This window comes from Macaca mulatta, chromosome 20 (genome assembly GCF_049350105.2).
Source record: "Macaca mulatta isolate MMU2019108-1 chromosome 20, T2T-MMU8v2.0, whole genome shotgun sequence".
Classification (NCBI taxonomy): domain Eukaryota; kingdom Metazoa; phylum Chordata; class Mammalia; order Primates; family Cercopithecidae; genus Macaca; species Macaca mulatta.
The window spans coordinates 18,886,766-18,911,264 of record NC_133425.1 but is presented as its reverse complement, the minus strand read 5'-3'; the positions used below and the strand labels follow the sequence as shown (position 1 = coordinate 18,911,264).

The 24,499-nt window shown below is 38.9% G+C and overlaps 1 protein-coding gene, 1 long non-coding RNA gene, 1 other non-coding gene and 1 pseudogene across 7 annotated transcripts in view; 3 read left to right on the top strand and 1 right to left on the bottom strand.

Moving 5' to 3' along the window:
• SMG1 (SMG1 nonsense mediated mRNA decay associated PI3K related kinase) overlaps positions 1–24,499 on the top strand; it is a 111,566-nt gene that overhangs the window by 45,868 nt on the left and 41,199 nt on the right. For all 4 annotated transcript variants that reach the window (XM_077986349.1, XM_015125715.3, XM_077986350.1 and 1 more), the window contains 20 exons: positions 84–185; positions 1,223–1,492; positions 4,902–5,032; positions 5,183–5,344; positions 6,024–6,142; positions 6,612–6,699; positions 6,789–6,890; positions 7,509–7,649; positions 8,199–8,398; positions 8,785–8,981; positions 9,150–9,314; positions 10,407–10,561; positions 13,040–13,182; positions 13,330–13,531; positions 16,396–16,505; positions 17,481–17,628; positions 17,998–18,157; positions 18,885–19,005; positions 22,485–22,733; positions 23,560–23,844. In XM_077986349.1, coding sequence (XP_077842475.1) covers positions 84–185; positions 1,223–1,492; positions 4,902–5,032; positions 5,183–5,344; positions 6,024–6,142; positions 6,612–6,699; positions 6,789–6,890; positions 7,509–7,649; positions 8,199–8,398; positions 8,785–8,981; positions 9,150–9,314; positions 10,407–10,561; positions 13,040–13,182; positions 13,330–13,531; positions 16,396–16,505; positions 17,481–17,628; positions 17,998–18,157; positions 18,885–19,005; positions 22,485–22,733; positions 23,560–23,844 — 3,250 coding nt within the window. The remainder of the gene's footprint in view (positions 1–83; positions 186–1,222; positions 1,493–4,901; positions 5,033–5,182; positions 5,345–6,023; positions 6,143–6,611; positions 6,700–6,788; positions 6,891–7,508; positions 7,650–8,198; positions 8,399–8,784; positions 8,982–9,149; positions 9,315–10,406; positions 10,562–13,039; positions 13,183–13,329; positions 13,532–16,395; positions 16,506–17,480; positions 17,629–17,997; positions 18,158–18,884; positions 19,006–22,484; positions 22,734–23,559; positions 23,845–24,499) is intronic.
• Positions 1,773–2,574, top strand: LOC144338075 (uncharacterized; annotated as a pseudogene). Its single transcript, XR_013411846.1, has one exon. The product of XR_013411846.1 is annotated as an uncharacterized LOC144338075 (transcript).
• Positions 2,660–5,687, bottom strand: LOC144338076 (uncharacterized). The gene is made up of 3 exons (XR_013411847.1): positions 4,608–5,687; positions 3,329–4,039; positions 2,660–2,693 (listed from the first exon to the last, which is right to left on the bottom strand). It is a non-coding gene; the product is annotated as an uncharacterized LOC144338076 (long non-coding RNA).
• Positions 7,231–7,334, top strand: LOC114674526 (small nucleolar RNA U13). The gene has a single exon (XR_003725676.2). It is a non-coding gene; the product is annotated as a small nucleolar RNA U13 (small nucleolar RNA).

Here is a 24,499-nt window from a genome sequence, read left to right as displayed (position 1 = left end):
TCACTTAGCAGTGTGCATTTAAGGTTTCTCCATGTCTTTTTGTAATTTGAGAAGCTCATTTTAAAAAAATTTTATTCTTTTAGATTGTTGAACAAATAAATACAAAACTGCCATCATCATTTGTAGAAAAACTGTTTATACCATCATCTAAACTACTATTCTTGCGTTATCATAAAGAAAAAGAGGTGAGTAATACATTGATAATGAACTTTGACAACTTGGGTCACTGAAGAGTTGGACCTAATGTTGCTTACCAGGCTACATAAGTGAAATTGAGTGAAATGTGAAATGTTTGATTTAGAATATAGTGATTGTATTTGTTCTTTTAAATTTATATTTCTTGATAATCATACTGAATACTTTGATGAATGATGTGCCAGATACTCTTTTCAGACTATGCATCTTTTGCTGTTATTAAATTTATTAAATTTTCATAAGAGTAAAACAAGCTGACACATTTATAAAGTTATAAATTAAGAAGTACTGTGTATTTTGTAAACAAAAATGACTGGCTTTTCAACCACCCCCTGAGTGAAATCCACCGTAGACTTTCTTGGTAGATTTAAGAAACCAGTCTTAAACTGCTGTTTGCATATGTCTTTTGATGTTGATTATTTAAAAAAAAAAAAAAAAAAAAGGCCATTTTGGAAATTTCATATTGACAGTTTTCATTTGTAGTACTCTTTATTTGTGATAAAACTTTATAGATTTTAAATAGCATACTGATCTGTGTCAGTTTTCTGATTGGTTTTTAAGAAATTAAACTATTGCCGGGCGCGGTGGCTCAAGCCTGTAATCCCAGCACTTTGGGAGGCCGAGACGGGTGGATCACGAGGTCAGGAGATCGAGACCATCCTGGATAACATGGTGAAACCCCGTCTCTACTAAGAAATACAAAAAACTAGCCGGGCGAGGTGGTGGGCGCCTGTAGTCCCAGCTATTCGGGAGGCTGAGGCAGGAGAATGGCGTGAACCCGGGAGGCGGAGCTTGCAGTGAGCTGAGATCCGGCCACTGCACTCCAGCCTGGGCTACAGAGCGAGACTCCGTCTCAAAAAAAAAAAAAAAAAAAAAAAAGAAATTAAACTATTAAGTATTACAGTGAATTGATCAATTTTAAATTTATTTGTATCATCAGCACTGATACAGATAGTGATTTATTTTCCATACAATTTTAGAGGACTTATTTTCCATTTATTGCTTCCTTGAATTTTTTGTTTTTCAGGTTGTTGCTGTAGCCCATGCTGTTTATCAAGCAGTGCTCAGCTTAAAGAATATTCCTGTTTTGGAGACTGCCTATAAGTTAATATTGGGAGAAATGACTTGTGCCCTAAACAACCTCCTACATAGTCTGCAACTTCCTGAGGCCTGTTCTGAAATAAAACATGAGGCTTTTAAGAATCATGTGTTCAATGTAGACAATGCAAAATTTGTAGTTATATTTGACCTCAGTGCCCTGACTACAATCGGAAATGCCAAAAACTCACTAATAGGGGTGAGTCTTTAATTGTAACGACTTTGTTTTATCCACAGTTAAACCTTTTCTCATTACATATTTATGTATTTCACTATCATGTCAACATGTCTGCAGAATCACTGTGTGTAACAAACAGCCATATTTAAGACATACCTGGATAAATAAAATTGGTAGGAACGTTTTCTTGCCATTATATTTAACTTTTATTCTTCCTTTTCCTTGATAAATCTTAAGTTTTTTTGTTTTCTAGAAAATGTCTTATGAATTTCTCCTATTTGCTCTAGCATGCTTATAGAAAATGTCAGTGTTTCTTACAGCTCAAATTTGTATAGTGGTTTTAAAATGCAGTCTCTTTTTTCTTCCCCTGGCACTTTTTTCTTTCTGTCTACTGAAGTTAGTTCTTATACATGGTCTTATATTTTGGCTGTCTCTTTTCCCTAGGAACATTCATACAGGTTGAATATTCCTTATCTGAAATACTTGGGACTGGAAGTGTTTTAGATTTCGGATTTTGGAATACTTTTTTTTTCTTTTTTTGAGACAGGAGTTTCACTGTTGTTGCCCAGGCTGGAGTGCAATGGCACCATCTCAGCTCACTGCAACCTTCGCCTCCCGGGTACAAGCAGTTCTCCTGTTTCAGCCTCCCAAGTAGCTCGGATTACAGGCATACTCCACCACGCCTGGATAATTTTTTTGTATTTAGTAGAGATGGGGTTTCACCATGTTAGGCTGGTTGTGAACTCTTGACCTCAGGTGACCCACCCGCCTCGGCCTCCCAGAGTGCTGGGATTACAGGCGGGCGCCACCATGCCCTGCCGGATTTTGGAATATTTTCATAACACTTACCGGTGAGCATCCCTAATCTGAAAATCCTAAATCTGAAATGCTCCAAAATTTGAAACTTTTTGAGCGCCAGTATGATGCCCCAAGTGGAAAATCCTCACCTGACCTCATGTGATGAGTCCAAACTGTTGTATGCACAAAATTATTTAAAATATTGCATAAAATGACCTTCAGGCTATGAATTTTATGTTTAGTCTTAGATCCCATCCCCCAGATATCTCATTTTATATATATGCAAATATTCCCAAATCCAAAAATATACAAAGTCTGAAACACTTCTGGTTCCGAGCATTTTGAATGAGGGATACTCAACCTGTAGTCTTTCTTTTAGGGGGGAAAAAGCCTTTTTTTTTTTTTTTTTTTTGAGAGAGTCGTGCTGTTGTCGCCTGGGCTGGAGTGCAGTGGTGCAATCTCGGCTCACTGCAACCTCTGCCTCCCGGTTTCCAGCAATTCTCCTCCCTTGGCCTCCCTAGTAGCTGAGATTAAAGATGCCTGCCACCACGACGGGCTAATTTTTGTATTTTTAGTAGAGACAGGGTTGGCCAACCTGTCTTGAACTCCTAACCTCAGGTGATCTACCCGCCTCAGCCTACCTGCTGGGATTATAGGCATGAACCACCATGCCCAGCCTGTTTTTTTTTTTTTAAGTAATTTGACATGGCCCTGCTCTTGATTTGTATTTATTGTTTATGGTTTGTGTATTTCTTTTTCCTATTGGACAATACAGATTCGAAAAACATTATTTTTAATAGAAAGTAATAGATGTAGGCTGGGCACGGTGGCTCACACCTATAAACCCAGGACTTTGGAAGGCCAAGTCGGGCTGACCACTTGTGGTCAGGAGTTTGAGACCAGCCTGGCCAACATGGTGAAACCTTGCCTCTACTAAAAATAGAAAAATTAGCCAGGGGTGGTGGTGAGCACCTGTAATCCTAGCTACTTTGGAGGCTGAGGCAGGAGAATTGCTTGTACTTAGGAGGTGGAGGTTGCAGTGAGCTGAAATCACACCACTGCACTCCAGCCTGGGCGACAGAGCCAGGCTCTGTCTCAGAAAAAAAAAAAAAAAAAAAAAAAAGAAAGAAAGAAAGTAATGGACGTAATTAGGGGATAAAGTTTTTAGGAGGAAAAAGGTAAAATTTGATATTTGCACTTGCATGTGCTCCATGTTGTTTGATTGGATTGCCTTGTATAATTCATAGCTGCTTCCCTTATTACCAGTTACAGCTTATGTTTGAAGTCACAATAAACTTTTCTTCAAACACGAAAGCTTGATTTTTGAGGAATTCACATTATTTACAGATTCAAAGATGTTTATATCCTGTACTCTAGAAATAAGGAGAAAGTGGGTGGGGATGGGGCAGTCAGGTGGAATAGAGTGTCTTGGCAGTATAAAGGAAAAAGGTGGATGGAAAAGGTGTAGAGTGGCAGGGTGTGCCTTTGTTTCCTCATTGAACAGGGCACCTTGCCATTTGCAATATATGGAAAAATGAGGAAATACAGTCTACTCCCCCAAAAAGCACATACAAAGGGCTTTGTTTAGACCAGAGATCAACAAACTATGATCCATGGGCCAAATACTGCCCAGCACCTGTTTTTTGTTTGTTGTTTTAAATGTATAATTCACTGATTTTTAGTGTATTCACAGAAGTGTGCAACCATCACAACACCGGCACCTGTTTTTGTAAAGAAAGTTCTCTTTGGGCTGGGCACGGTGGCTCACGCCTGTAATCCCAGCACTTTGGGAGGCCGAGGTGGGCAGATCACCTGAGCTCAGGAGTTCAAGACCAGCCTGGCCAACATGGTGAAACCCTATCTCTACTAAAAAATTGCAAAAGTTAGCAGGGCGTGGTGGTGGGCGCCTGTAATCCCAGCTACTTGGGAAGCTGAGGCAGGGAGAATTGTTTGAACCCCGGAGGTGGAGGTTGTAGTGAGCCGAGATTGTACCATTGCACTCCAGCCTGGGCAACAGAGCGAGAGACTCTGACTCAAAAAAGAAAGTTTTCTTGGAACATAGCTACTGTCATTCCTGTGTTTATATGTGGCTGGTTTTTTGTTTTGAGAGAGAGAGTCTTACTTTGTTATCTAGGCTGGAGTGCAGTGTTATGATCTCGGGTCATTACAACCTCTGCTTCCCAGGTTCAAGTGATTCTCCTGCCTCAGCCTCCCGAGTAGCTGGGGTTACAAGTGTACACCACCATGCCCAGCTAATTTTTGTAATTTTAGTAGAGATGGGGTCCTGCTGTGTTGCTCAGGCTGGTTTCGAACTCCTGGGCTCAAGTGATCTGCCCACCTTGGCCTCCCAAAGTGCTAGGATTAGAGATGTGAGCCACAGCACCTGACCTGTGACTGTTTTCTTACTGTCGTGATAGATGAGGAGTTGCTGCATTGCACAGAGATGCTATATTGCATGCAAAGGCTTTACTGACTTCACAAAAAAGTGTTTGTCCTAGGGTTAGTGTGCTAGATCCCTTCCAATCTGTAATTTTAATTTAAAAATGTCTACCCCTGTTTTGAAGGATAAACTCTGTATGCTTGTGCTTATTTTGGAGAAGCCATAAACTTACTTTGTTTTGTACATGAGCAGATGTGGGCGCTATCTCCAACTGTCTTTGCACTTCTGAGTAAGAATCTGATGATTGTGCACAGTGACCTGGCTGTTCACTTCCCTGCCATTCAGTATGCTGTGCTCTACACATTGTATTCTCATTGTACCAGGTACTGTATTTACAAATTTTTCTTAAGAAAAGAACCCCACAAAACATTTTTTTTAATGTGTAGATTTTAAAAATGTATGTTGATTTGACTTTGGACTTGCTTGCTTTCTTTGATTAAAGATGAAAAGATAATCTGTGCTTTGTCTTTCAGGCATGATCACTTTATCTCTAGTAGCCTCAGTTCTTCCTCTCCTTCTTTGTTTGATGGAGCCGTGATTAGCACTGTAACTACGGCTACAAAGAAACATTTCTCAATTATATTAAATCTTCTGGGAATATTACTTAAGAAAGATAACCTTAACCAGGACACGAGGTAACAGATATTATATAGTATTAACTACTCCTAACTTTATTAATTTGCCTTTATAATTTGAAAATAAGAAATGTGGATTACAAAAAATAAAAAAATGTGGATTACAGAGGTGAGGTAGAGCGTTTTCTTTGTTGTCAAACACCTTATAATTTGGTTTGATTAATCTAGGCTTTCTTGTTCTTTCTGAAAAGAAATACATGAACAATCTCAATCCCCCATCCCCCAGTGTTTCATAGAAGAATATATATAGATTTTTAATATTCTTTGCTTTCTTTTTTGAGACAGAGTTTTGCTCACTGCACCCTCTGCCTCCCAGGTTCAAGTGATTCACCTGCCTCAGCCTCCCAAGTAGCCGTGATTACAGGTGCCCGCCACCACACCCAGCTAATTTTTGTATTTTTAGTAGAGACGGGGTTTCACCATGTTGTTGGCCAGGCTGGTCTTGAACTCCTGACCTCAGGTGAGCCACCGCGCCCGGCCTCTTTGCTCTTATCATGCTGCGTTGGGAGGTTTTCTTAAAAGGCACACAACAATTTTGAAAGTAATTTGTATAGTTTCATTTTTTATTGTTTGAGATGTTTGAAAAACCAAGAGAAAACCAGTGTAAGAAGACTAGACTTTTAAAGTTTTTTTTTTTTTTTTTTTTAATGTACAATTAACTGTATATTTTGTGTTTCAGGAAACTGTTAATGACTTGGGCTTTGGAAGTAGCTGTTTTAATGAAGAAGTCCGAAACATATGCACCTTTATTCTCTCTTCCGTCTTTCCATAAATTTTGCAAAGGCCTTTTAGCCAACAGTAAGACTCTGTTTTTTTTTCTGTTTTGTTTATCAATCCTTAAAAGGGTCTTTGGTAATGGGAGATGGTCATCAATCGAGCTCTTTTCCTGACCTGAAGATGTATAATCCTCATTTTAATGACAGATATACAGTCTTGATGTTTTTTCATTCTTAGTATTAGAAAAATGTTTTTGAAGTGATTGTCACATATTTAAGCTTATGTGAATGTTTATAGTTTGCATATACTTTTACATTTTCTCTCAGAAAAGGTTTGTATGATGACCAGTCAGTTACATTTCGTGGGTTTTGTTGAATGTATCATTTTTCCAAATGTGACAGTGAGTGAGGGTTCTGGACAAGAACGGTGCCTAGTCTATAGTAGGTACTCACTCTTTGTTGAATGAATGAATGGATTCAGATAATTATGACAAACTGGGATATAATTTCTTTTGGCCAGCTGAAAGTAACTGTCTTTTAATGTTTAATAGCTCTCGTTGAAGATGTGAATATCTGTCTGCAGGCATGCAGCAGCCTACATGCTCTGTCCTCTTCCTTGCCAGATGATCTTTTACAGAGGTATGGAATTAAGATCATGTCTTTTGACACTAACCCTAATAACCTGGAAATGTTAACACACCTGCTTTGTCTGTTTCGTTCTTTCATAGATGTGTTGATGTTTGCCGTGTTCAACTAGTGCACAGTGGAACTCGTATTCGACAAGCATTTGGAAAACTGTTGAAATCAATTCCTTTAGATGTTGTCCTAAGGTATAACAGTTGTTTTGGAGCAAAGACGTTCTGTTATATTTACAGCCTCTAGTGGTTGTCTACTTTAGGAGAAGACAAATCACCTGTTAGAACATTGATGACACATCTTTTATGGCCCTGCTTGTCAGTGATTGAAGTGATGTCAAATAATCCAATTTTGCAGGTCTGCAAGAAAATTAAAAATTTTTAATGAGCTTTATAGGCTCACAATAATGAGTATAGAATAGCTCATATAGTGCCAGAATGTGTTTCTTAGTAGCTCAGATATTTGAAAAAGTAAACAGTAATCTTTTACTGTTTTTGATCAAGTTGATTTGGGAGCTTTAAGAGCCTAAAATTGATCCTTTTGTATTACATAAGCAGAATGATTGGGTTTTTATGTTCATATGTTTGATATGCCTTCCTCAAATCCTCTTATGATGTCGGCACATTACCTATCTGAGTTGAATAAAAAAAGGATCTAAAGTTGTAATCGCATTTCTGTATCCATTTTAAAGTCTCCATTTTACTATATTTTTACCTCCAGTGAGTTAATAAGTAAATAATCTGCTTACAGTATGTGCTAACCTTTTAAGCTAAAACATTTTGCATAACAACAACTTTATTTTCTGTCTACAGCAATAACAATCACACAGAAATTCAAGAAATTTCTTTAGCATTAAGAAGTCACATGAGTAAAGCACCAAGTAACACATTCCACCCCCAAGATTTCTCTGATGTTATTAGTTTTATTTTGTATGGGAACTCTCATAGAACAGGGTAAGGCATTTCTTTGACTGTTTTACCTGGGAAACATAATTTTAAGATTCCCTTGACTTTACCTGCAGTTTTGAAGAGAAAATATGTTTGGGGGTGGTAGAGTATCAAATAACATTCTTCTCATATGGGTTATTTTAGTTTTCATCAATAGGAAAATTGCTTTGAAGATAGCATCTGTAGATACAAAAATGGGCTTTGAAATTGAGTAATGAAATGTGGTTAACAGTTAACTGATGTGATGTCATTAACACTTTGGGGAATGGGGTGGGGGTGGAGATACTCTAGAAATGCTTAGTTGCATTGAATGAGTTTCATTCCTGACTGGCATGAGCCATTTACCCTAATCATCCTTACACACTGTACCTCATCCTGTTAATTATAAAAGACCCCAAAATGAGAGGGGGGGATATAATGCTTCTCAATTTCATAGGTTTTGCCTATTTTGGAGTAGGGAAAATTACAGTTTTATTCCCATTTCCCTTGCATTTTTTTTTTCATTATTAAAATGAAGTTGTCATTGTCTTTTAAATATGAAACTACTTTTCCCAGGAAGGACAATTGGTTAGAAAGACTGTTCTATAGCTGTCAGAGACTGGATAAGCGTGACCAGTCAACAATTCCACGCAATCTCCTGAAGACAGATGCTGTCCTTTGGCAGTGGGCCATATGGGAAGCTGCACAATTCACTGTTCTTTCTAAGCTGAGAACCCCACTGGGCAGAGCTCAAGACACCTTCCAGACAATTGAAGGTAACTCACTCAAGCTTTGTGATGTGAATACTTTCAAAGCTTTATTAAGAAATAATGGATTTTTAAATCTATGTTAAAGATTTGAGAATATATGATTTTTAAAAAAAAAAAAAAAGGTCAGTAATTTTCAGGTATGTTTGTTAGAGTAAGCTTTCATTGAATAATTGCATTGGAAATATGTTTTTTTCCCAAAACTTATGGGAGTCGTGTGGGAAAAATATTTTTTTTCCCTAAAGTGAAAGATCTTTCATGTTGGGATTTTTTTATTTTTAAATGATGGATAGACAGAGGATACTTGATAAATGTGAATTTGTCATAAAAAATTCACACTTCTTCTAGAAACTTTTAAGATTTTTAAAAATTCAGAATGTTGTCTTTGCTTTCAGGTATCATTCGGAGTCTCGCAGCTCACACATTAAACCCTGATCAAGATGTTAGTCAGTGGACAACTGCAGACAATGATGAAGGCCATGGTAACAACCAACTTAGGCTTGTTCTTCTTCTGCAGTATCTGGAAAATCTGGAGAAATTAATGTATAATGCATATGAGGGATGTGCTAATGCATTAACATCACCTCCCAAGGTTGGTTTCTGTGAGACAGTGTTGTTTTATAGCAGTTTAATGGTCACGGCTGGCAGTATGTGCAGAGCTGAAATTACAATAGACTTATGTATTTGGTTTATATATAGGTGAGACATCCTTACCTATAAATTGAACCAGTCCTGAGCTTTTCTTTCTCTTATCATAAAGGTCATTAGAACTTTTTTCTATACCAATCGCCAAACTTGTCAGGACTGGCTAACGCGGATTCGACTCTCCATCATGAGGGTAGGATTGTTGGCAGGCCAGCCTGCAGTGACAGTGAGACATGGCTTTGACTTGCTTACAGAGATGAAAACAACCAACCTATCTCAGGTAAAGTGATGTGTTTGGAATTCATTTTACATCTGTTAATAAGAAAACATGGTTTAATTCCTTTGGTGTGATTTAATCTATGGATAAAGTAAGTTAAAGCTTGGATTCATTTTCAAAGGTTTTGATCCTGTATTTTGTAAAAGCAACAACTGCCAGAGTTACCTTTTTATTCATGTTGAAACAATGTTAGAATGTTAAAATAATGTTCATGTTTTTGTTCATGTTAAAACAATGTTCATGTTAGAACACGTTAAAACTATATTTCTTATGTGCAAAGTTTAGAACTTTAAAAGTAATTCTAAAAATATGTTTATGGGAGAAATCTTTTGTTTTTTTTGGAGGCACAGTTTCACTCTATCGCCCAGGCTGGAGTGCAGTTGTGCGATCTCGGCTCACTGCAACCTCCGCCTCTCGGGTTCAAGCGATTCTCTTGCCTCAGTCCCTGGGATTACAGGCACCCGCCACCATACCCGGCTAAGTTTTGTATTTTTAGTAGAGACAGGGTTTCACCATATTGGCCAGGCTGATCTCGAACTCCTCCTGACTGCAAGTGGTCCGCACACCTTGGCCTTCCAAAGTGCTGGAATTAGAGGCATGAGCCATTGCACCTGGCCAGGAGAAATTGTTTTTATAACGTATGACAAATGCTTGGGTAATTCCTGGCTTGAAAGAGGGCTTATAATAAGTAACTGGAATCCAAAAATAACAAAATGTTTAGCAATTCAGGTAATGTCAAGCAGTATTCAAACACATGAAGTTAGTCATTCTTTAATTCCTGTTATTTATATTTAATTTTTGCTTTCTTTTTACTCCATGTGTTATTCCTACAGAGGTCACAGGTTAAATGTTTGGGTAATTTTGGGATGGGGGTACAAACATCCATGTGCTGCTAAGGTTCTGTTAGTCACCCTTTGTGGCTATTTTACATGTAACATTTTAAAGAATTTTGAGCTAAATAATGTGAAAATTGTGCAAATAATTGTTAAATACCTTTGGTTTTAAGCAGGCACAGACTGTGATCAGTTGTAAATTTTATAGGGATTTATGTTTTGATGGTATTGGATGACTTAATTTTTCTGAATGGGTTTTCAGGGGAATGAATTGGAAGTAACCATTATGATGGTGGTAGAAGCACTATGTGAACTTCATTGTCCTGAAGCTATACAGGGAATTGCTGTCTGGTCATCATCTATTGTTGGAAAAAATCTTCTGTGGATTAACTCAGTGGCTCAACAGGCTGAAGGGAGGTAGGTTGGAAGGAAGGAAATGGGTGATAGAATTACTTTATGTTTAAATTCTTTGTATTACTCACTGACATTGTAGCCAAATCTTAAAACAGCTTTGTTTGCTTTCAGCAATTGAAACTTGCTATAAATCACTTCACCAAGAGGTATCTTCAGTTGTTCTTTAGTTAGCAATACTTGAGTGCCTTTCTTACTTAAGAATTAGTGGGAAATCACACTGTGAAACAAGACCTGTCAGTTGTTTTATAAATGCTTTTGAACTTGATCCCTAGTTGAGCTCCTTTCCCCTCAGAGTCTGATACAAATTACCCTTTATTGTCAGAGTATTTGCCCATTAGTCCTCTGAACTCTACATTCGGACTCATTGCTTCCTCCAGGTTGAGGAGCTTGTTCTGTATCCATTTATGTTAGTTTAATGAAATCTTGCAAATTTGGGAAAATAAAAGAACTGCGCATACTTCCATATCTTTGTGGTAACTTCTGGTATGTGTGCTTTTGTAGTTCCATATTTCCATATCCATATGCTTTTGTAATTCTTTTTTCTTTCGTGTCGTTTTCTCCACTCTTCACCAAAACAGCAGCGTACGTAGGCACATGGTTTTATGATCTCCTTTTCACACTCAGTATTTAAAAAAAATATTTGCCATGTTAGGCTGGGGGCGGTGGCTCACATCTGTAATCCCAGCGCTTTGGGAGGCCGAGGTGGGCGAATCACCTGAGGTCAGGAGTTTGAGACCAGCCTAACGTGGTGAAACCCCGTCTCTACTAAAAGTACAAAAAAAATTAGCGGGGTGTGGTGGCACATGCCTGTAATCCCAGGTACTTGGGAGACTGAGGCAGGAGAATCGGTTGAACCCGGGAGGCGGAGGTTGCAGTGAGCCCAGGTTGTCCCACTGCTCTCCAGCCTGGGCAACAAGAGTGAAACTCCGTCCCAAAAAACAAAACAAACAAACAAAAAAATTGCCATCTTAAATATTCTACAATGTTATTTTTAATGAAGATTTGTATTTATGAGTATACCATAATTTAATATTTCTTACTGTTGGACATTAAGGTTGTTTCCGATATTTTTTTACTAACTTAATGCACCACAGCACTTAAAATCTTTGCTTATATTTCTGATTACTTTCTTGGAATCCACACAAACTGATTTACTAGAAGAAAGACTGCCAAACCATAAGTCTTATGATATATTCTATTGCTAAGTTACTCTACAGAAAAGATGGCTGCAGTTTATACCCTTAATAATAGAGTACCCCCTTCCCGTCACCTTTGTGGATACTGACAGTCACTGAGAAGGAAGAATGCTGCCACCACCATCAGTGAAAATAGTTATTGTAGTTTACATTTCTATATTTATTAATGACTAATAGTAGAAGTTGCCCCATATAGTGACCTTTTGTGATTCTTTTAAAACATGGATCATGTCTTCATGGCCTCTCAATTTTTCTTGTGTTAATCTGTGAAATTTTATTAAATACTAAGATTGTTGATGCTATCCAATTTCTTGATTTATAATTTGTTTTTAATGTTTAATGTTGTGTTTCAGCATTATGCATCTAGATCTGTTACTTGTGCATCTTTTCTTGCATTTTATCCTTCTGCAAAGCCTTTCCACACACTGACATCAGTTACTTATCAATATTTTCCACTAGTTCTTTTATACTGTCTTACATTAAAAAAAAAAAATTTAACGAATTTTAAATTTACTTTCATAGTTGTAAGGAAGACATCAAACCTCCCCCCACCATAGTCAACTCACTGTTTTAGCTCAATTTATTCTTGCACCATTTTTGAGGCATAGGGCGGAAACGAGATATGTGTGTTTAAAATAAGACTCCTTTGGGGCTGGGTGCGATGGCTCATGCCTAAACTCCCAGTACTTGGGGAGACTGAGGTGAACGGATCGCTTGAGCCCAGGAGTTTGAGACCACCCTGGCCAACATAGCAAAACCTTATTTTAGCTGGGTGTGGTGGTGGGCACCTATATTCCCAGCTACTTGGGAGGCTGAGGTTGGAGGATTGCATGAGCCTGGGAGGGCAAGGCTACAGCGAGCCATGATCATGCCACTGCCCTCCAGCCTGGGTGACAGTAAGATTCTGTCTCAAAAAATAAGTAAGTAAGTAAAGGCCAGGCGTGGTGACTTACGCCTGTAATCCCTGCATTTTGGGAGGCCGAGGTGGGTGGATCACCTGAGGTCGGGAGTTCAAGACCAACCTGGCCAACATGGTGAAACCCCGTCTCTACTAAAAATACAAAAAAATTAGCTGGGCGTGATGGTGCCTGTAATCCCAGCTACTCAGGAGGCTGAGGCAGGAGAATCACTTGTACCCGGGAGGCAGAGGTTGCAGTGAGCTGAGATAGTGCCATTGCACTCCAGCCTGGGCAAGAAGAGCAAAACTCTGTCTCAAAAAAAAAAAAAAACCAACAACAACAAAAAAGTAAGTAAATAAATAAGACTGCTTCAATTTGCTTTTCAGGTTTGAAAAGGCCTCTGTGGAGTACCAGGAACACCTGTGTGCTATGACAGGTGTTGATTGCTGCATTTCCAGCTTTGACAAATCGGTGCTCACCTTAGCCAATGCTGGGCGTAACAGTGCCAGCCCGAAACATTCTCTGAATGGTGAGTGTTCAGTATTTTTAAATAAAGCAAAAGTTATAGGAATATATTTTGTACTGATGATCTTACTTTATGTTTTTGGGTTTCTGTGCTCTTTGAAATATTTCTAATTGATCTGAATCTCTCTCTTATTTTGTAACATACTTTCAGGTGAATCCAGAAAAACTGTGCTGTCCAAACCGACTGACTCTTCCCCTGAGGTTATAAATTATTTAGGAAATAAAGCATGTGAGTGCTACATCTCAATTGCCGATTGGGCTGCTGTGCAGGAATGGCAGAACGCTATCCATGACTTGAAAAAGAGTACCAGTAGCACTTCCCTCAACCTGAAAGCTGACTTCAACTATATAAAGTAAGGCTTTCTTTTTCCAATTATAAAACGAGTTTCCAAAAACTATGATTTTTTCATATGGCAAAAAAATATTAAAATTGATCATATGTAGTAATACAAAATGGTTATATTTCTAACTTACTGCCATTATGAAAGTGACAACAGGGAACTGACATCAGAGGAGAGGAAGGTATTTGTATAATGGGAAAACAGACTGCTGAGATAGTCATTTGGTATTAATACTCAGAACCTGTCATTCTAAAACCTTAATACAATTTGAAGATTATGCCAGAGTGAATATAAAGAAAAATTTATACTGCTTTAGAAAGAATCACATTTGATAGCTTTGTTTCTAAATGAGGTCTGACTATATCAAAAACATTTATTCTAATAAGGACAGAGTTTGTGAACATCTGTAAATTAAACTTTCCTCTCATTCCTCTGTGCTTTTATGAATTCTGTAATTCAAAACTGAGCACTCACTCTGTTGCAGACACTTGGCTGGGAAGATAAAGGTCATTAGACTTTGTCTGATACCCTTGCCTTCTACTGCTAAATGGGTTAATGTGTAATTGCTTCATTGAGCATGTACTGTGACCCAGGCAGCACATAAAACAGACACAAATTCCAACTTTTTAAAGCAAAGATTAGATAAAGAATATTGATAGAAGGATTAATTGGACCTCACTCACCTTTTCTATGCCATAAGGAAAGCAGTTAGGTAAAGCTGACCTTGGGAGGGAAGACACAAGGTCAAGTCATGCCCATCAGGATGCCCTTTGGGCCCAGACCTAATGTGAGAACATGGGCTTGGAGTGTTCTGGAAATAGCTGGGAGGCCTATGTGGTTAGGAGCGCCTTGAACAGTGGGATACAAGGGCAGAGAAATAGTTGGGAACTGAGAAAAGAACTTTGGCTGTTATTCTAGTAAGACTGACAATTTCAGGTGGGATTTGAACAGAGATGTGTTTTGATCTGACTTGGTGGTTCATTCTGCTATGGTGAAAAGACTGGAGGTGGGGGGCAAATGTGGAAGCATGGAGACCATTAATTTGTGAGGGCAGTGGTAGAGGGAAAAGAAACAATGCTATTAACTGGAGTAGGAGCACACAGAGAACAAGCCATGTTTTAAGATTTCTAAAGAAATGTGCAGATGAGATTTTTGGGTAAGCTATTAAGAATTGGATTTGGAACTAAGGAGAAAGTCTAAGCTCGAGAGATTTGCAGATCATTAGCACACAGAAAAGGCCCTTTTTCCTTTTCAGTCTCTATACTCTAGAGCCTTTGTAAGCCACCAAACCAGAGAGAAGCCTCTGGAGAGTAGTGAGTGAAGATGAAGGAAGGCCTGGATCAGAATCCTAGTTTAGCATTTTTGTGAAAGGATAGCAGAGGAAGCCATTCAAAAAAACACAGGTACATTGAGGAGGGAAGTGTCCTAGATATAGGACATCTAGATGGGAGTAGTCAGGCTTGTCAGATGCTCTAGGGATTATGAGGAAAAGGAGTTTTGTAGAGAGACAGAAGAAGCTAGATTGAATAGTATTGAGTGGTAGAGACATTTGAAAATGAAAAGCTTGAGGTAAGTTATTTGGTCAGTGAGTTTTTCTTTAAGTCGAGGATAGGAAGCTGTTGCTGGAGGGAAATATTAGATGTTTATTTTAAATATTGGAGAGATTATGTTCTTTTGGTCAAGGGGAAGGAGCCACTGGAAAGCAGAGGTTGAAGAAACGGGAGAAAGAACTGATAGATTAACTGGACCTCACCTTTTCTGTGCCTCAAGGAAAGCAATCAAAGTTAGAGTAGACAGAATTTGGGCAGTATATGGTGGATTGGGGGTAGGGGTAGAGGAAATTAAAGCCTGTGTTTTTTGTTTGTTTGTTTGTTTTTCTGAGGACTCAGTCGTTAGCTGAAAGCATAGGGCATTGTAGAGCATAGTGGGGACTTGGGGAACCTGCCACTGCAGAGGACTTTAGGACCTTTTAATGGCAGAAATGATGAATGTGTTGGCATCAGTTCATCATGCCCAGTACTCAAGGCTCCCCGAGAAGCCGGTGGTTGTACTGATCTAGGTAGAATCGGGCACAGGATAAGTCAGCTGATGTGCCTTTCCAGCACTGGCCTCAGGCTGAGTTATAAGGGAAGTGACACAGTGAGAGGGACAGGCAAAGATGGAAAAGAGAGAGAGTGAGAAACAGTGTCTTCCTCCTGGCTGGAGAGCCCCTGTCATGAAAATGGGGACAGGGTGAGGGATCTGAAAGGAACAACACAGAGCTGGGAGGATGAGGCCTGTCTTCCTGGCATTGATGCTGCAGGACTACAGGAAAGAATTTCAGAGGTGTCATTATTTTTCATATAAGCAGATGAAAGAGAAGAATTCTTTGAAAAAAAGAGAAGTAGGTGAGAAAGGGAGAGACAGAGTGATGCCAGCAGTGAAAGAAGCCAGGACTGAGATACAAGACTGTGATGCTGGGAGAGCTGCAAGGGCTCATGCTGTAGGTGAGGAGTGAGGCTGCACAGGGAGCTCACCGGCAGCTTGGAGAGAACTGGGTGTCAAAGTTGTCCTGCAGAGGTCTACTGTCAGTGTGTTAGGCTCTGAGGAGAACAGGGTGCAACACACGAAAATAGGAAGGAGACACAGGGGTGAGTCAACTCCACTGAAAGCTTGTAGCTGTGACTTTCTGGTTTGCCACTCCAGTTTGAGTACTAATTAAATGGTAGTCACATCTTCAACATAAAAACCAAAATAGTGGCATCCTCGTGGAAGGAATTTTGTCAGAAAAATGCTCTGTACTTTGCTGTCTTCCTAGAATTTGTTCTGTTTTTGTTTTTGTTTTTTTTTAATGGTTCCATGGCTGCGAAGACAAGCTAACGATTTTTTAATTACAGATCATTAAGCAGCTTTGAGTCTGGAAAATTTGTTGAATGTACCGAGCAATTAGAATTGTTACCAGGAGAAAATATCAATCTACTTGCTGGAGGATCAAAAGAAAAAATAGGTATTTGAGAAAATAGTTTTAAAATTATTTTAATGGACAAGTTGCTCAGAATGTTTGGCTTAGTGTTATTTTACTGGAAAATCTGGAAGTTATTTTACATTTTTTGGGGGGGCAGAATCCCAAGTGAAGCAACAAATTTAGGGCTGCCCTATTTATGTTTGATTTGGGAAATGAAAAGCAGTTAAAATTAAGTCAAATAAAAAAAATGGCCACCTTAATACTTTGAGATTTATCTAGCTGTTTTGTTTGACAAAGGACAAAGTAGTGTTTCAGCTAAATATTTTTCTTGGCTTTCATCTTGATGTGGCTCATTAATTAGGTTCTTTATCACAAATGGAGCACTTTATAAAATGTTATTAAAAAGTTTAATGAATATTCTGGATTGAGCAAGATTTGCTAATGCAGGTCTAGATTTGTCCCCTTAAATAGTAGATCGACTTACTGATTTTCTTTTTTTTTGAGACAGAGTCTCACTCTGTCACCCAGGCTGGAGTGCAGTGGCGCGATCTCGGCTCACTGCAACCTCTGCCCTCCAAGTTCAAATGATTCTCCTGCCTCAGCCTCCTAAGTAGCTGGGATTACAGGTGCCTGCCTCTGTGCCCAGATAATTTTTTGTATTTTTAGTAGAGACGGGGTTTCACCATCTTGGCCAGGCTGGTCTTGAACTCCTGACCTTGTCATCCACCCACCTTGGCCTCCCAAAGTGCTGGGATTACAGGCGTGAGCCACCAAGCCCGGCCTCGACTTACTGATTTTTGAGCCTTTGAAGGCAACTGCTTTTTAGGCATCTGAGGTACAGTAATTTTATATGAAGTAGTGATTTTTATATAGTTCTCAGTAATGCTTATAGTGTTTAACTGCCTTAAATATTAAAGGAGCTATTCATTGGTGATTATTTTTTAATAATGCCAAATATAAATCAAAATTTATAATAAAAGCACATTAACTTAATGACATTTTATTTAACTTCTGTAGACATGAAAAAACTGCTTCCTAACATGTTAAGTCCAGATCCAAGGGAACTTCAGAAATCCATTGAGGTTCAATTGTTAAGAAGTTCTGTTTGTTTGGCAACTGCTTTAAACCCGATAGAACAAGATCAGAAGTGGCAGTCTATAACTGAGTAAGTTTACTCTTATGGAGGTAAATGTACATTGTGTATATCATGTGATAAACATACATTGGGTGAAGAGGGCTGGAAGGAGAGTTACTAAATTACTAAATACTAGTGCTAATAGCTTCATTTTAGTTGTAGAAGTCATATGATACATGAATGCTGCTTGTCAACATAAACTGAGGTTGAAATGAAATAAAATGTAAAAGTCCCCAAAAGCAAATGACTTGCTAATACCATCTTATTATAGAGCAGGCTGCTCCTCTTACTTCCCCCTAACTTTGGATATCAGTTTGATAGCATGTTATCAATTGCTTTATTTTTTGAGTGGTTATGAATTGTAATTTTCATTAATCAACAGTAAATATTTTGTTTCAGAAATGTGGTAAAGTATTTGAAACAAACATCCCGCATCTCTATTGGACCTCTGAGACTTTCTACTTTAACAGTTTCACAGTCTTTGCCAGTTCTAAGTACCTTGCAGCTGTATTGCTCATCTGCTTTGGAGAACACAGTTTCTAACAGACTTTCAACAGAGGTCTGTATATTTTTACAAGCACATTCTTATGACTATTAATGGCCATTACTGTAGAACAAAGACCTTATTTTTTGAGTTTTTTGATACAGGATTTGTGGTTGGACAAGCTAGTAAATCCAGAGTCTAACATGCTGTTTTCAGGCAGTCTTTCATTTGGGAAGTACATGGGGCAGATGGAAGAACCTGAGATAATCTCAAGGATGGCAAATTGCTCAAATTTTTTTTTTCTATTTTTGGGGTGGGAGGTGGTGTATGTAAAGACGGTTCCTTTAGGCGGATTACGTAAATTTTAGATTTGCTGCAAACAAAGATCTCTCCTCATCCCAAATGGGGTAAAGTTCAGCCAGAGATGGGGGCTTCCGAACAAATGATGATCTTTGAGAACCTCATTATAAAGCATTAGTTGTAATGTTTTTCTGCAATTTAGCAGTCTGCTTTATAGTAAATGTGCTGTGATTTTTTTTTTTGTAATGTGCTTTATTGATAAATTAGACTTCATATTCTGAAGAAGGTTTCCCTTCAAAACAAAAGGCTTTCTCTTACTGTGTGCTTGCCTCTTATAAGTAGAAGATAAATGATGTAAGGGTATAGTATAATAGATAAAACTACTGTAATCAGTCTGAAGTAGCCAAACTATATTGCAGTCTTGGACTTAAGACTTGCTATGTATCTGCAGACATATGAAGAGCCTGTTTTATGTTAAGTAATTTTGGTTTTTCTCTGGCAGGACTGTCTTATTCCACTCTTCAGTGAAGCTTTACGTTCATGTAAACAGCATGATGTAAGGCCATGGATGCAGGCGTTAAGGTATACTATGTACCAGAATCGGTTGTTGGAGAAAATTAAAGGTAAGTGGTTTTTTTTTTTTTTAAGAGAAAATTAAAGGGGTGTGTGTGGGGTTTTTTTTTTTTTAATTTTGCTTTATGGAGGTATATGTTACACATTCTAAGTGTATGGTTTGATGAGTTCTAACATGTCTTCACTTGTGTGACCACCAATACGATCAAGATACAGAACACCGTCTTACCCCAGAAGGTTCCCTTGTGGTCATCTCTTCATTTGCCCCTGTCAGCAGTTACTGATTTGCTTTCTGTCACTATAAATTAGACTTGTCTTTACTAAAGTTTCATGTATGTGAAATCATAACATGTTCTCTTGTGTTTGGCTTCTCTTTGGCATGATATTTTTAAGGTTCACCCATATTGCGTGTATCAGGAATACAATCCTTTTTATTATTGAGTAGTATTCTTTTATATATATATACCACAGTTTATTTCTCCCTTCATCCTTTGATAGATTTTGGGGTTTTTTCACGTTGGGCTATTAAGTATAAACCTGCTCTCAACATTCATGTGCAAGTCTTTTGAGTGGACGTATATTTATGTTTCTCTTGAGTGAATATGCCTTGTTGCGTCACGTGGCTTAACTTGAAAAAATTTTAATCACTGTGGTGCATATGTAGTGATTATTATCTCATAGTGTTATTTACATTTTCTTGATGATTAATGATGTTGAGTGTATTTTCATTTGCATAGTGGCTACTGTGTATTTTAGTTTTCAAATGTTTGTTCAAATTCTTCACCCACTTTTAATGAAGACATAAGACTTATTTTTGTATTCTGAACATAAGTTCTTTGTCACATAAAATGTACTGTGAATGTTGGGTTTTAAATACTCCAAATGAATGGCTAGAGAATTGCTATTTGTGTAAATATTTATATGTCAAAGGGATGCTAACAATTTACTTTATTGCTCTAAAATAGAGAAGTTGCCAGAATGCTGTAGAGTTTTAGTGGAAAACGTGATAGTTGGTGTTACTGAGTAAATTTGAGTGTTAAATGTCAACATAAGCTAACGGCCAATATAGGGACTTCTGCTGCAGGGTGGTTCCTTGCAGCTGTGACTCAGCTGGTCCTTCACTGCCAAACATACCTGGGGTTGGATTGTTGGCCTGATGTTTGCAAATTGAGGAACCTTAGGGCAAATCACTGAATTTCGGAACTGCTTTCCTTTTCAATTATATGGGGATTACCCCACTTTTGAGATGCTTGTAAGGATTGTATGAGATGAAGAAGTGAGACAAGGTATATAAAAGTCCTAGAACAGAGTGTGTCGTATAGTATGGCTTCACAAGTACCCTCATCTCCTTTCCAGTCCTTTTTTTTTTTTTTGAGACAGTCTGACTCTGTTGCCCAGGCTGGAGTGCAGTGGCACCATCTTGGCTCACTGCAACCTCCACCTCCCAGGTTCAAGTGATTCTCAAGCCTCAGCCTCCTGAGTAGCTGGGAGTACAGGCATGAGCCACCGTGCTCAGCCAGTCCTTTTTTTATATCACATAAGTTTTTAAATTGAGAAGAAAAGTCAGTAACCATCAGTTATATTCAGAGAAAGAACTCCATTCCTCTTCATTTTTATTTGTTTATTCAGCAAGTATTGATCAAATGTGCTTTGTACCAGGTACTATGCTCTACGTTGGGATATAATGGTGATCAAGGAGATTGTAGATTCTGGCAGGGAAAACGGACATCAAACACGGCGACCCGACATAGCGAGACCCTGTCTCTAATAGAAGAGTTTTAAAAAGCACCTGGCTGTGGGCCAGGTGCGGTGGCTCACGCCTGTAATCCCAGCACTTTGAGAGGCCAAGGCGGGTGGATCATGAGGTCAGGAGATCGAGACCATCCTGGGTAACACAGTGAAACCCCATCTCTACTAAAAATACCAAAAAATTTGCCAGGTGTGGGGGTGGGCACCTGTAGTCCCAGCTACTCAGGAGGCTGAGGCAGGAGAATGGCGTGAACCTGGGAGGCGGATCTTGCAGTGAGCCAAGATCGCGCCACTGCACTCCAGCCTGGGCGACAGAGCGAGACTCCATCTTAAAAAAAAAAATTCACCCGGGTATGGTGGCGTGTGCCTGTAGTCCCAGCTGCTTAGGAGGCTGAGGTGGGGCGGATTGCATGAGCCTGGGAAATGAAGCCTGCAGCAAGCTATGATCATGCCACTACACTCCAGCCTGGGTGACAGAGTGACACCCTGTCTCAAAAAAACAAACCCACAACAAGGAATAGCAAATAACGAGCGCACCTGATTTAATCCTAGGAATCAGAAAAAGACTTGTGGGGAAGTTACATTTAAGCCGAGAGTGAAGGAAGATAAAGATGAGGAAGAAGGCAGGCTGACTTGGTTAGAAAAAGCATGTGTGCAGGCCAGAGAAAATAATGATTCTTAGATGACTCAGTTCACCTAAGAGAGAGGAGGAAGAGAAGGAGCACTGGATGAGTTTGGGATTGGAAATGAATGCAGGAAGGCATCAGTAACAAGCCAAATTCCAGAGTTTGGAATTGTCAGAATGGCAGTGAGAAGTCATCAGAGGCTTATAAGCAGGGAAGTTAAATGTTCAGATTTACCCTTTGTGTAATGTCACTTCAGTTGCAAGTTGGAAAATGGACTAGAAGAGTATAAGAATGGGGGCAAAGGGACCTAAGTTAGGGTGAAGTCTCTGCTAAAGAGGGTAACTAGGGTGGCAGTAGGGGAAGGAAAAAGCAAACGGGCTATGAGGGTTGAAAGTAAAGTCTGTGATGGTGGCCAAGTACTTTCACAGGCAGCCGGCTGATCCTGTGCCCTTCCTTGAGAAGGGGAAAATGGAAAAAGGGAGTAAAAGGTTTGGAGGGTGGTGGAAAATGAACTCCATTTGGCATGACTGACATTAGTGGAAGCCCACTTGAAATAAATAGAGTGTAGGTGACCAGTTGGCAGGTGGGATTCAGATGTCAGGTCTGGGTGAAGATTGAACGGTTGTCAGCGTTTCTGTGGTAATTGAAGACACAGGAAAAGATGATGATGTCCAGGGAGAGTGTGCAGTGGGAAGAGTAGAGAGCCTAGAACTGAGTCCAGGGAGCACCAGTGTTTTAATAGATGAGTGATGGAAGAGAGAGACTGAGGATTCTTCAGCAAGGTAGGAAAAAAACCAAGAGAATGGTTGTAGGGCAGAGGGTACTTACAGAAGTGCGTGGGGATGGTTTAGCCTTCCCTGCTTCCTTGCTTTCCCTACCTGTTGGCCCAGGCTTTTTGCCAAAGATTCAGAAACGAAAAAGAAATTTCTTGAAATGAATGACTTGACTTGACTTCATTGTACACATTTAATTTAGCAAAACCTGTTCATTGTATCTCAAGCACTATGCTAGCTGCTAGGGATTTGAGGATGAATTATCTTTGTTTCGGGAGGTGGTATGGAAGAGGGATAGTTGGGGAATAATTTTTTGGCCATGTTTCCATGCAGTCTGGTTTAGACAAATCGGGGTCTAATAAAACATTTTTTTCTCCTCAGAACAAACAGTCCCAATTAGAAGCCATCTTATGGAGTTAGGTCTAACAGCAGCAAAATTTGCTAGAAAACGAGGGAATGTGTCCCTTGCAACAAGACTGCTGGCACAGTGCAGTGAAGTTCAGCTGGGAAAGACCACCACTGCACAAGATTTAGTCCAACATTTTAAAAAACTATCAACCCAAGGTCAAGTGGATGAAAAATGGGGGCCTGAACTTGATATTGAGAAAACAAAATTGCTATATACAGCAGGTTAGTAAAATTAATTATGGTTAATACATGAGTATAATAAAAATCATGTATATGAATGTTACTGTGTATGTATGTTATAAGATAGTAATAGGAAAGTTGATCATTTCCATCTGTTGAAGAATATTTGCATCCTGAATAATAAGTTGCTTGTTACTGACTTACCTTTATAATTCTATGGTTTTAAAAGAATTTTGTTGCAATGTATTACAGTAAGAAATACTTCCAGAGATCACTGATCACTGATTTTACATGTTTTTTTAACTTTACTATTTTGGGCCAGGTGCTCATGCCTACAATCCGAGCACTTTGGGAGGCCAAGATGGGAGGATTGTTTGAGCCTAGGAGTTTGACACCAGCCTGGGCAACAGAGTGAAACCTCAGCTATACTGAAATTCAAAGAAATTAGTGGGGTGTGGTGGAATATGCCTGTAGTTCTAACTCCTTGAGGGGCTGAGGTAGGAAAATTGCTTGAGACTGGGAAGTTGAGGCTACAGTGAGCCCTGATTGTGCTACTGCACTTCAGCCTCAGTGACAGAGCAAAACCCTGTCTCAAAAGAAAAAAAAGTTTAGTATTTTGGCTGGGCATAGTGGCTCATGTCTGTAGTCTCAGCACTTTGGGAGGCTCAGGCAATAGGATTGCTTGAGTCCGGGAGTTTAAAACCATCCTGGGCAACATGGTGAGGTCCTGTCTCTATTTTTTTAAGTTGATTATTTTACACTGAAATAATGTCAGTCATTTGCATTTTTGTTTGTTTTCTAACCCAAGTGCCTCCCTCCATCATTTGCTTTTAAAGTTTCTAAGTTCTGACTTTGTGGTTTTCTGTAGGCCAGTCAACGCATGCAATGGAAATGTTGAGTTCTTGTGCCATATCTTTCTGCAAGTCTGCGAAAGCTGAATATGCAGTTGCTAAGTCAATTCTGACACTGGCTAAATGGATCCAGGCAGAATGGAAAGAGATTTCAGGACAGCTGAAACAGGTTTACAGAGCTCAGCACCAACAGAACTTCACAGGTCTTTCTACTTTGTCTAAAAACATACTCACTTTAATAGAACTGCCATCTGTTAATACGATGGAAGAAGAGTATCCTCGGATCGAGAGTGAATCTACAGGTAGCGTTTCTTTGTTAGCTTTAGAATATTAATTTTAGAAGCTATTTTTTTTTCTGTTTTAAAGTTTATAATGTTATGCTGGCTATACTTTTCCATAAAAAATATATCTGTGAAAATTGAGTTTATTTTATTGTTGGGAAATAACTAAAACATATTTAGAATTGAATGCCATTTTGGAAGTCACTGAACTCTGCCCCCGGGCTATTTGCTTTTATGGACTTAGATATTTTTGCTGACAATAAAATCCTGCCCCTCGTATCAAAAATTTCACCTCACAATAGAAGGAGCAACAAAGATTTAAAATAGTTACCTGTGTTCGTATTGATTGGTGGAACACAGAAACTATAGAAAGATTCCAGTTTCCCATTCTCATGCTAGTGCTAGTAACAGAAAGATACCTTACAGATAGGGTAGTTGATTCTTTCCATGTTTGAGTGCCTGTTGTGGAAGGCACCATTCCCCTGTCTTTAAAATTTGAGAGAAAATTTGGGAGATGATTTTCGTTGCTGAAACGTGAGAGTATACCTTAATTTTGTTGTTCTGAAGTCTGAGAGTTTAGTTACTTACATTGGTGTTAATAATTTTGATAGGGTCTTGATATTCTTAAAGGATTTGTCTTGTCATCATTATAAATCTTCATCTTGGCAAATGCACT